Source organism: Centruroides sculpturatus, unplaced genomic scaffold, assembly GCF_000671375.1.
Source record: "Centruroides sculpturatus isolate CEXI.00-Female unplaced genomic scaffold, Cexi_2.0 scaffold103, whole genome shotgun sequence".
NCBI classification, from domain to species: Eukaryota; Metazoa; Arthropoda; class Arachnida; order Scorpiones; family Buthidae; genus Centruroides; species Centruroides sculpturatus.
This window is the reverse complement of record NW_019384303.1, coordinates 608,919-622,078: the sequence shown is the minus strand read 5'-3', so window position 1 is coordinate 622,078 and position 13,160 is coordinate 608,919. Positions and strand designations below refer to the sequence as shown.

Genomic DNA, 13,160 nt, shown 5'->3' with positions numbered 1-13,160 from the left:
GCGAGAGATAAATGGAGAAAATTCATAAAAAAATACTTTAAAAGATATCAAATTAATAATTAATTATATTGTGATTTTAAAAAATTCGTTTATTTCGGATTTTTAAGAGAATAAAACCCGTTTCACACGCACGGACATTACTTATGCAGCGAATAAATTAAAGATGAGTAAAATGAACGTAGCCAGAAGCAATGGCTGTACTTAAACTCTATTATTAGCGTTAGATTAGTATTATTGAAAAGCATTAGACGAGATAGAAGTAAATAACACAAGTATACATCATCCGGGAGGCACAATACTAAAAGATTAACATTCGTCAGCAGTAGATTAACACCATTGTGTACGACTTCATTTGTATCAAACGTCGGATAGACGTGGCATTGAATGAGTTAGGTTATCATTTGAGTGAAGATCGTGTCCACTTTCTGTAGACAGTTCCAGACAACTGGAATATCGATTTTCCGGGTAACATATTACCCAATCGCCAATAACACAACACCAAAGCAACAAAGACGTTCTCGATCGGGGGCTGTCAGTCACGGACCGTAGGTGGATAGCAATCGATTATCGGTGACACCTGTAATTTAGTCCAATGTGGTCGCTTCCCTTGCAAACAACAGATGGACAAGAACAAGACGTGGACAAGTTTAACTTGACCTTCTTGTCCAGACATTGAATATTTTGTTCACTACAATTGACTGCATCCGGAGCAACGAGATGGCTTCTCTCTCTTGTCTCTCGCTCTCTCTCTCTTGTCAAATTACTTTTCTCTTGTCAAACTTTTAACAACAAATTTAAAGCGAAGGCGTATTATTTTAAATGTCAATTAGAATCGCTTTCAAAAGTGCACGTATCCTAGATTCATTTAACAGTATAGAAAGCGCGGAACGACATAAAATTCCTTCCGGAAGGATTTGCATCAAACTAAAAATTATCTCGGTGTAGAGTAATGGTGGATATATAATCCCATCAGTTTTACTTTGACGAGAGAGAAAGATGCCCCCCTTTAAAGACGTCTGGCCCTCGGAATCTTTCATTGTCATTAAGTTTCGATTTGCGAGGATAGGCAATAACACTAAATCTAATCTGAAGCCAAGCTAATGGGTCCAAGTAGATGAAGACGAAAGTGGTTTGGAAGGCCAAAGTTTCTGTCCATGTGTCGATCAGAATACTGCTAAGAGTCATTAATGTGCTAATGGCAGTAATTATCAGCCATCAACTGTGACCTTTCTTGGTTGAATTCTTTGCAACCTCCATACTTAATTATGTGACATTAATCATAAAGTGCCTTCATAATTTTCGTCTACCTGATTCTCGCGCCCGTATGTAAGCCAGACAAGATAAACGTTCCTATCCGTCGTCTGTTTAGACCTCGGGTTCATTTCTAATCATTATTATAAGTTATCTGTTGGCTGTCACGTGACACCGACACGACTCTTCAAGCCGCAACTCGCAATTTTTACACTTTTATTAATACTTTTCCAATTTTTTAACGCCGGAAAGACGATTAACTAATGGTTTATTGAATTTTTCTAGGAATTACAGCCAATTATTTCCAAATTTAATATTTCTTTTTTTCTTCTTCTTCTTCCTCCTTTCCTGAATAAAAATTTCATCTCTAATTACAACAGAAATGGAGAAAGTTAACAAAAAAGTTTAAAATACTCTCGGCCATTCCTATTGGTCGACTCTTGATGACTTGGCAATTTTCGAGTCATTCTATCCGGTATCCTGGTGTTTGGCAATGGAAACGTTTCAAAAATTATTTTTAAATTACTTTCGTGATTGCTTTTAATTTGCAAGAAAATTATTTTATTCCCTTTCTTATTTAAAAAAATAAACGGAAAATAACTTTCTCGCCAATAAAAGGTAATTATAAGTCCAAATTAAAATATCTCCAACTGTTAAACAGATTCTATTGGTCGATCGGTGATGACGTTTCGAATTTAAACATTCAAAAAAAAAGAGAGGAGGAGGAGAAGGAGGAGGGGAAGGAATAATAATATTAGGGGGAAAAAACAAGAGAAAGAGGGAATTTAAATTGCATCGATTGATCAATTAGTCGGGCAAAAGTCATTTGATTTTATATTCTATCATCGAGAGAAATTAATTTTTATTTTAATGCGAAAATGAAAATTTGAAAGTGGTCGAAAATTCGCACGAATTGGCCGAGATAAAGAGAAGGTGTCGCAGTTTGTAGGAAGGGAGGAGAAAAAAAATGGCTTGTTTGATTGCATTCATCACATAAAAATCGGCCATTATATCTGTTGGGAGATAGACTCTCAGCTTCTGAGATCTCGTCCACCTTTTATACTTAAATAGACCGTTCCTTCTTGCCTTCTTCATCGATCGAGCGAGTGCCTGGCGAGCAGAGGCCAGCTGACGGACCGGAAAGGGTTCTGAGCATGCGTAAACAATAATAACGGGCGATTGATGACGTCAACAGCTGGTCCTTTCTGATTGTGACAGTTCCATCGTTCCCTTCTGACATATTTTTCCGGTAGATGTATTTACCCAATAAAGTAAGCTTGACAAATTTATTCATAAAGGTAAAGATCGGTTTTAAAATAAAGAAAAGAAGAGATGGAAACGTCAGGAGGAAGGAAAGCTCTGACGAGAGATTAGTTAACGTGAATATTGTGGCTCGATGCTATCTACAGGTGTAGCTCATAACTGACAATGCAACCAGGTGGAGTAAATCGATGTGACGTCATCATAGGAGGCTTCCGGGTCACGAGACCAGCGCTGCGACGACGCGTTGAGATGACGTCACGAACGGCAGTCAGCACGCAGAGCGAGTGAGAGCAGTGCAGCCAACATTGTGGTCGAGGAAGCGGTAGAAAAGAGATGAAGCCGTGTTAAGGAGACACAAGTAGGGTTTCGGTGAACCAATTTAGGGCTTCCCGGCTGGAAGGGTTTGCAGTCGACGGTATGCCTCGATCGTTCCTAGTTAAGAAGCCCAAATATCCTCTGGACTATGTTACAAGGTGGTCATATCAAGAACCGTCGAGCCCAACCGAAGCGAGTACGGCACCCAGTCCACCTCCTTACTACAATAACTGTAAGTATCCTCTTTAATATATTATACCCCCTCCGACCTTCCCGCGTATTTCGTCTATCCCTTTATACCGCAGTCGGCGATTAACGTTGCCATTTGTCCTCTATGACACGGGCGGACGGCAGTCGATGCTCGAATTTCTATACCCGTATATAAAGAATTGCGGACGTTAGCATTTAACGTGTTAAAGAAAAGACGTATAGAAAATACGTTCGAAGCGATGCAGACGGACAGTGTGTGTGGATCGATGTGCTACGTCTGCCACTTGTTGATCTGTTAGACCTGGAAGCCATCTTGTATGGTCAGCAGTTGGGTCACGTGGTTAACGTAGAAACGGTAAAATCGTCTCCCAACTGCTATTTTGGCTAACGAATACGCCGGTTGACGCACCGTTAACCAGGCAAATACACTGTTAAATCGTACGACGTTTAAGCGTACTTTCTTGACGAGAAATAAATTTATGACTGAGATAACCGATTGCAATTTTAAGACAATTTTTCTAATTTATAAATCACTCAAATGACAACTGTTGCATCTTCATTCGCATCTTCTTCGTCTTATTAAAACCGTTGGTTCCTTTGCATCATTTATTCCGCAGAAGAGAGAGAGAGAGAAAGAAGAAGAAGAAGAGAAAAAAATCCTTTGCCGTCATTATTTCTTTAATCCATAACCTCACTGTGACGTAATTTATCACCGCGAAGAAAAGAATTGTGTTGTGTTTAATTTTCGGTAACAAAGATAAATGGAGTATTCTTCAACGTATTAGGAATAGCAATTCAAGAAAATATAAAAGAAAAGAATTTTCAATACTTAGTAATCTCTTTTCAAATTTATTTACTGCTTGAGGGAAAGTGTTGAAATTTAATGCTTTTCTCCTAAAAGGAATTTCAAGTGAAACGTTAAAAATGGCATCTTCTTCTCTTTTTTTTACATTGTTTGTAATTTTTTTTATTTAAAATTTTATTTTAATGAAATTCGAAATTATAAATCTTTTGTTGTTTTGTTATTGCTCACCAGAATGAAAATCGTCTCTAACTATTCTTATTCGTTTGCTCCTCTCTTGCTTTGCTCCTAAATATTTCTAGAATTTTTAAAGGTTTTTATATCAAATTATTTTAAAATTTTGTAAATAAAATAGCTTAAATTTTTAATTAGTTGATTAATTAGATCATTTTTAAATATATTCTACGTAAAAATGATTGTTTTTTCGCAGATAGAAGCCTAATTTTCTCTGTTTATTCGTTTAGTTTCCGTATTCAGTGATACGGAATTTGTCTAATTTTATTAAAACCTTTACCTAGCGAAGAGAGCAAGATGCATTATTCTAAAAGGATCCGTTCTCAGATCGTGTATTTAATTTTATTATATGCGAATAATAAATCAGAAACACAATCTAGTTAAGTTTGTTTCAATAATCACCAATAATACTTAAAAGTCGGCTTCATGACTAATCATAATACGTCAATACCTTAGTAACTTTCATATTTAGTTAAATATTCTGTTAATATTAATATTAATTAGCTACTTATAAATGCCATAAAATACATATTAATGCATAAATATTAATTTTATTGAACGTTAGATAGATGTTTTCTCCTACAAGCTCGGTAGTCGTAAGGAGAAGTGTCATTGCCAGGGGATAATCTATATTTAAACAAAGCATTTCTCGCCTTTATTGTGGGTGTAGAATTTTACATTTATATTTAGATATAAGATTATGGATAGAGGATTGTTGATGCATTATCGCTTATGCTTAATATATTGTATATTAAACTTACAATAGTCGCTTGAATAAACACTATTCTGTGTTTGTTTAGGCTGTTTGGAGCTTTGTAATAATTAGATAAAATTACTAAAAAACATTTATGGTAGAAACGATTCTCTTAACCGAAGAAAAAAAAATCGATATTTCCGTTAGTTTGATTATTGAAAAATTACAAAGGACGAAAATATCCGTAAGAGTAGATTTTGTTACTGTGATGTGAGGGGAAAAAATTTGTAATATAAATAATTTGTATTTAATGGATTTATCGCTTAATGAAATATCGGTTTTACTTATTAATAAAGCTTTCTAGCAAAACAGAAAGCGTTAATGCATGTCTTTCCGTAACGGAAACTGGCTAAAAATAATCTCGGTTTAATGTAATTTACTACGTCCATATTGATAATTTAAATACCTATCAATTATCTGTAATTTTACAAAAATGATTTAGTTAAATAAATACATTTAAATATATATTTCTATATAATATTTAGAAAATTTCTCTATTTTAACGGCGAATAAATGACACATCGTAATTAAATTTTAATATTTCTTATCAGATTCATGATCAAAAATATATATATGTGTGTGTGTATATATTTAAAAAATTTATGACAGGATATTTTATCCGTAAATTCCGTGAAGAATGTTTATAAAAATGGAGTAGTCGATGCAATCATTCGAATATCTTATACGTACTGTTTCAATATCTTTTTCAGCTACAGGTTACGTTTCTGACGTCATTTCCGGTGTCTCTTGTATCAACGAAGAGAGGAAAGATGACTCCAATTCGAATCACGAGGGAGCCAGTTCGGATAATAGTCGGGAGATGACATGTCACATCAGCGATGGACGAACAAGAAGAAGAAAAGTACGAGAAAACGTGGAAGATAGACCTCGATACACATGTAGCGAATGCGGCAAACAGTACGCTACATCGTCCAATCTGTCACGTCACAAACAGACACATCGCAGCCCCGATTCTCAACTGGCCAAGAAATGTCCTACGTGCGGTAAAGTGTACGTCAGTATGCCCGCCCTGTCCATGCACGTGCTGACCCACAACCTCAATCACAAGTGTAGCGTGTGTGGTAAGGCATTCTCCAGGCCCTGGTTGCTTCAGGGCCACATGAGATCGCACACGGGCGAGAAACCTTACGGCTGTGCACACTGTGGTAAAGCATTCGCAGATAGGTCTAATTTGAGGGCCCACATGCAGACGCACTCGGCCTTTAAGCATTACAGATGCCAACGATGTGACAAAACTTTCGCACTCAAGTCGTACTTGAACAAACATTACGAGTCCTCCTGTTTTAAAGAGACTCCAAATATTATCGATAGGCAATAAATTTCATATATATATATACGTAATCAATTCGACCAAGCAATAGTGTATCCAAAGCAATAATTTTTACACCAACTTCCGATCGGAGTGGTCCTTTACTTAGCGTGTAGTTTCAGCTATTCGTTGAATTTCGAGCAATAATATATATATATATGTATGTATATTTATATATTGTAGAAAGCGGAGCCCGCATCGCTCCACTTGTTGTACACCTCTAGGTTACTGCACTTTAAACCGAAGTTAACAATAAAATCGCTCAACCTACTTTTAGTAAAGTAAAGAGTGTATTATGATGAGAAATTTCTCCACCCACAAATCCTACAAGAACTTTAATCTCTGCAGTGATTACACTATTTAAGAACCAGCATCTGGAGGATTACAAGATAAAGAGGTGAAGGAGACAGGTATCTAGGGAGATATATTCTCTCGTGGTTCATTAGCTCGAAACGGGAATATTTGTGCGCTTTTTATTCTCCCGGACGGATAGACCTTTGAGATATGCAAAGACAATTTATCAAGTCAGACCTTACCCACGCGTTATGACGTAACAACATCTGCATGTACCCGCTCTTCGGGGGTTCGACGGGAGGGGGTCGAAAGATAAGTAGGGGTAAGCAGGCAAAAAAAAAATCTCCGGTGAAGACCACGCCCCGATCTGTTAAATATTTATACATNAGAGCCTATCTAGATTCTTATATTTTTTTAGGCAAACCTTCTTATTGTTTTTTCCTTTTTATACATTGTTTTTAAAATATTTTGCTTGCATCTTTTTACTTAAGATAATTCACCCACCAATTGAATAATTAATCCATTTAATTATGCCATAGGCGGGAAGGTAAGTCAGACGTTATCTACGAGATCAATCGCAATAAGCTACGATCCAAAACAATTTGTCCGTTTGGAAAAATATTCTACCCTTCTCAAAAAGCTAAAAATTTAAATTTAAGTTACCTCTAATAGTTAAATGAATAAACTTTTTCAATAAAATAAAAAAAAAATTAGTTTACAGTATTATGGTTTTATTAATGTTTTGTGAAACTAAGAGTATTGAAATGCTTTATCTCTTTGTAATTTCATTATTTATATAAAAAGAATGAATGTAAATTTCGCAATTGGTTCTATTTTGGAAATAATGCGGTTATACTTGGAATAAAGAAGAAACGAAAATATACGAACCAGGAAATAGGAAGATCAAAACAGGAAAATAATAGCAATAAAGTAAAATTAGAAAGGACTCAATATACAGTATTTGAAAAGGTCAATAGAAACATGACAAGATGACAAAATAAAATAACATAGCATCGATAAATCTTTCCATCACAAAATAATAATATTTTATGAATAAAAGAAACAAAATTATATTATCAGTTCTATTATTTCTCATTAAAAAAAAAATTATTAAATGCAGTTCTCTATTTTAGATATTCAAAATAGTTTAAAAAATTGGAAAAATAATAATCATAATTTTACAGATTATAATAACAGATTAATTGGCTTTTAACATTAATAAGTGTGAAAAATCATTATCGATTTGCTCAAAAATTAACTTATTTTCTTCAAATTATCACGTTCTTTAAATCTACATATAAATACTGTATTTTATAAAAATATCCAAAAGTAAATATTGAAAAAAATACCTACATGTAATCATTTGATTTCTTGCATAATCTTTGGATTATGAAATTTTTTAAGATATCAATTAATCACTTGATTTTAGGACATTATGACAAAAAATAGGCTAATGTAATAAAAATTATAATCATCGTAACTAATTTTTAAATATGACTAGTAACACTTATTTTACAATTTTAAATTACCTAAAGAATATATTCAGTGCAAGATAAATACAATTTTATTAAAAATAGATTAAAATGCAATTACAGTTAGTTGTTTAAAATCAAAAATATAATCTGTTATTTCTGTTAGTAACCATGCAAGCAAGCTATTTTATATAATCAAGGTCGACGAGAGGGTGAGTGTGATTTTTTTTAAATCCCCAGGCCCGGGATTCACGGGGGCCCAGACATCACCCCACAATTTGTTTTTTTACGCGCTATTATAATATTAAATGCTTAACTACTGTATAACTATTGTTCTTTATTTTGTAAAAAGTAATATATTCAGAAAAAATTTTCAAATAATTTTACTTGAGGCCTATGTAAATTCTCCCGCCGGGCCTGGAGATGTCTCTCGATGCCCATGATTATAGTATTACAAAGTTGGCCCACCAGTGGTCAAGCGGTTCTGTTCACTGAACACTGGTTGTGGATTCGCGCCTCGCCGGAACGAGCTGGCCACGTGGAGTTTTTCGGGTTTTCTTTACGTCTGTAACACCTAAATACTGGTCAGTTACCCTTAAAAGACCTCCGGGAAGGCATTATTCCCTGTGTATAAAACAAAAAAATATATATAACTACTAACCATGTCACATAACATGTCCATCGTAAAAACCTACCACGGGGCATCGTAGCTTAGTAGCTCTCGCCCAGCGAGAAGACAAGATATTACAAAGTTGATGTTATTTAATGTTAAGTATGCTTGAAATGTTTCTTATTAATACTAGTTTAAAAATTAAAATAATAATAATATATTTCACAATTTGTTAGCCTATATCTTTGAAAACGTACTTTACTCATTTTGATGCTAAAGTGTTTTTAAAATTTGCGATTTTCAAATTTTCAACGGTTAATAAACAAAATGAAAAAAAATATAAATATATATATATATATATAAATATATATACACATAATTTTAGATAATATTTTACAGATGTATTTCTATGCAAAAGCTTTACTCATCTTTTAAAAGAAAAAATTTTTTTTCCTTTTTTTTGTGTTATTTTTGGCTGTCAGTTTTTAAAAAATTGTAAATCAACAAAGCAATAATAAGTATGAATAAAGCAATAAAAGAAATTTATTATTCTCTCGACGATACAGTTATGCAAACGGCTTTGGGTTTTATGAAATACATTTTAGAAGAGATTGTACATGATGTCTCCTATGCATGATATGACTGATCTTCATTATGGTAGCAATAAACTTTCTTATTTTCGCTGGTTGTCGCCTTGTTTATTTTTTGTCTTCTACACATAAACACCGCTTCCCAACATTAAAAAAAATGTATAATTAGTAGGCGCTCACGCTTTAAAATGGCTAAAAATAATTAAAACTCGATCAATATTTAATAAAATTTCATATAAACAAAGCAAACCAACGTTTCCTTATATCAAAATATAATAAAAACCGAACCAGTAAAATTGTAAAAAACAAAAAAATTTAACGTATTAAAAAAACAGATTTGAGGAGAAATTTAAATATAAAAATAATAAATAATTTTCCTACCTGTTTGTCATTGTTTACCATCAGAGAAACAGGTGTATCTATCGATTGACTATCCTAGATTTACCTGATCAATAACTTACGTAACAAGACGTCAACAACGGACACGTGCGGGTAATGACGTCACCAATGTCAACACCCACGGAATTAGAGAGTAATTGAAGAAAACACGTGCAAAAAAATACATTGTATCTTAACGCGTGGTATAATAATAATAATAATAATAATAATAAATTTTCGTTTTAATAGGCCAACAAATTTAGATAGTTTTTTATGGCGAGCAATGCAAATTTAGATAAATGGCCCAGAGGCGCTTAGTTTAGTCAAAATATATGCAATGTTCTGGTCCTTCTCTAGGTTATTTCCCTACCCAATTTTGAAAATATCTTTTGCTATTAAACACAGCTGAGAATTTTTTAGAAATCAAATATCTTCTCTCTCTCTCTCTCTCTCTTCTTATATATATTTTATTTTTATTTTTATTATTGGCAACGAATTATTTAAATAATTTCAAAGTAATAACAGTATTTTTGGTCATCTGATTTAAATATTCGTCCTCTGTCAATGTGTGTTTGTCTAGGAGTTAAACTCTTATTGTCTGAATTAACTGCAAATTTTATAAAAGATACAAAATACAAGATCCAATTAGTGTCTTGGATATTATCCAAGAAGATAACATGAATTATTTAACTTATTTAATTTACCATATCTCTGTAAATTATCTTAAAGATAGTAGTGTTAAAGCTCATATATACAATATATATATATATATATTTTTCCCTCGACTCTATCTGTAAGAATTATTTCATATGTAGATCACGGGTTTGTTATCTGTGGATTAATTCACTTAACAGCATTGTCTAATTTGTCACAAATTTTAGTCACTCAAGAGAGACATGGTCTTGTTAAATTTAATGTCAAAATAGTCTAAAGATAATTCAATTATCACCTTAGAAAAAAAAAACATGGAATTTATTATTTTAACTTTCACATAAAAAAGGAAATCATTTTTAAATAAAATCTTCNGGGCCTGGAGATGTCTCTCGATGCCCATGATTATAGTATTACAAAGTTGGCCCACCAGTGGTCAAGCGGTTCTGTTCACTGAACACTGGTTGTGGATTCGCGCCTCGCCGGAACGAGCTGGCCACGTGGAGTTTTTCGGGTTTTCTTTACGTCTGTAACACCTAAATACTGGTCAGTTACCCTTAAAAGACCTCCGGGAAGGCATTATTCCCTGTGTATAAAACAAAAAAATATATATAACTACTAACCATGTCACATAACATGTCCATCGTAAAAACCTACCACGGGGCATCGTAGCTTAGTAGCTCTCGCCCAGCGAGAAGACAAGATATTACAAAGTTGATGTTATTTAATGTTAAGTATGCTTGAAATGTTTCTTATTAATACTAGTTTAAAAATTAAAATAATAATAATATATTTCACAATTTGTTAGCCTATATCTTTGAAAACGTACTTTACTCATTTTGATGCTAAAGTGTTTTTAAAATTTGCGATTTTCAAATTTTCAACGGTTAATAAACAAAATGAAAAAAAATATAAATATATATATATATATATAAATATATATACACATAATTTTAGATAATATTTTACAGATGTATTTCTATGCAAAAGCTTTACTCATCTTTTAAAAGAAAAAATTTTTTTTCCTTTTTTTTGTGTTATTTTTGGCTGTCAGTTTTTAAAAAATTGTAAATCAACAAAGCAATAATAAGTATGAATAAAGCAATAAAAGAAATTTATTATTCTCTCGACGATACAGTTATGCAAACGGCTTTGGGTTTTATGAAATACATTTTAGAAGAGATTGTACATGATGTCTCCTATGCATGATATGACTGATCTTCATTATGGTAGCAATAAACTTTCTTATTTTCGCTGGTTGTCGCCTTGTTTATTTTTTGTCTTCTACACATAAACACCGCTTCCCAACATTAAAAAAAAATGTATAATTAGTAGGCGCTCACGCTTTAAAATGGCTAAAAATAATTAAAACTCGATCAATATTTAATAAAATTTCATATAAACAAAGCAAACCAACGTTTCCTTATATCAAAATATAATAAAAACCGAACCAGTAAAATTGTAAAAAACAAAAAAATTTAACGTATTAAAAAAACAGATTTGAGGAGAAATTTAAATATAAAAATAATAAATAATTTTCCTACCTGTTTGTCATTGTTTACCATCAGAGAAACAGGTGTATCTATCGATTGACTATCCTAGATTTACCTGATCAATAACTTACGTAACAAGACGTCAACAACGGACACGTGCGGGTAATGACGTCACCAATGTCAACACCCACGGAATTAGAGAGTAATTGAAGAAAACACGTGCAAAAAAATACATTGTATCTTAACGCGTGGTATAATAATAATAATAATAATAATAATAAAAAAGGGGTTGTTGCTACGATATTAAGCAACAAAGAAGCAGAAATATTTCAACGTCCACCATCAAACGAACATTCTTGCCACGGTTACAATGTATACGGTTTTGGTTTTGAACGTCATCAACATAGTTGGATTTTTATTTGTCCTAAAGGCGCTGAATGAGAAACAATTTCAAAGCGTTACGATCATAATAAAACCCCATATTCAATCAAATAGTTCTTCATTGTATCTGTACTCTGCATCAACAGACATATGTTGAAAGGAAATATTATTTAACTTCTTCCAAACCTTTAAATGTATTTTATATATATATATATAAAATAATTCTGTTTTCCTTTTCTCCTACTTTTTTCCATAAACTGTTTTCAAATAAATTTCTTCCTGCTTTTTTATATATTCTACGAATGACGTTTATTCGTTTCTTATTTGAATTTATGACAAAAATATTGCATTCTCGGTTTTATTAGTCATCCTCCGATAGAGTCATTGATCTTTCGTTTATTCTAACCTTATTGGATAATTGTTATCGATTTTATTGAGGGGGTATCAATGTATATCCTGTTGTTTAGCGCGTTATAAACTTATGAAAATCAAGATTTTCCGGAGGAATTAATAGTAAAATATTGTCTTATTTTAGTATAATTGTATTAAAATCGGTTTGGAGAAATTATATCCATAAATTAGCGCTTAAAATATTTAATGGAGTTAGAAATTATAATGGCTCCATTCTAAAAATATTCTCCCTCCTTTTTTTTAAATTCGTTTTAATGATTTTATTTTTAACTAAAATTTCCTCTTATTGCTATTATATATTTTACAATTTTATTGTTATTTTTTTAAATAGAAGAATTATAAATAGATTAGTAAGGTTATTTGGGATTGGTGTCTAATCTCGTGATGTCACGAATGCTACCAATTACAAAGGCGCTTTTTTAAAGTCTCCTCCTCCTCCTCCTTCTTCCTGGATTTTTAAAAAAAAATTTCCAGTAAAATTTGCATAAACTTATCGATTGTTTTATCCCGATTGGTTGTTTTCTTAATAAGATCTGTTACGTTCCATTGGTAGTTATTGTAATGACGTTTTTTGGAGACAAATTACTATATTTTGACGACATCGTTTACTTATATTCGCTGGCTGATTGATCAACTGGTCGACAACGTCGTAATTGCTTTTATTCCAGAACAATATCGTTGTTTAATGAAATGTCATTATATTATTGGACACAGTTCGTTA

At 32.5% G+C, this 13,160-nt stretch overlaps 1 protein-coding gene across 1 annotated transcript; it reads left to right on the top strand.

Annotated features, from left to right (window-relative positions):
- Positions 1-1,970: 1,970 nt before the first annotated feature.
- Positions 1,971-6,252, top strand: LOC111617229 (transcriptional repressor scratch 2-like). The gene is made up of 2 exons (XM_023358578.1): positions 1,971-3,061; positions 5,540-6,252. Exons 1-2 carry the CDS (start codon positions 2,932-2,934, stop codon positions 6,166-6,168), a joined length of 759 nt encoding a protein of 252 aa, XP_023214346.1. The 5' UTR covers positions 1,971-2,931; the 3' UTR covers positions 6,169-6,252.
- The last annotated feature ends 6,908 nt before the right edge of the window (positions 6,253-13,160 follow it).

Excerpts from the sequence above, each read along its gene's own strand:
- LOC111617229 (XM_023358578.1), top strand. The coding sequence starts at position 2,932 with ATGCCTCGATCGTTCCTAGTTAAGAAGCCCAAATATCCTCTGGACTAT. Across the intron at positions 3,062-5,539 it reads ACCTCCTTACTACAATAACT|CTACAGGTTACGTTTCTGAC; the intron begins GTAAGTATCCTC and ends TATCTTTTTCAG.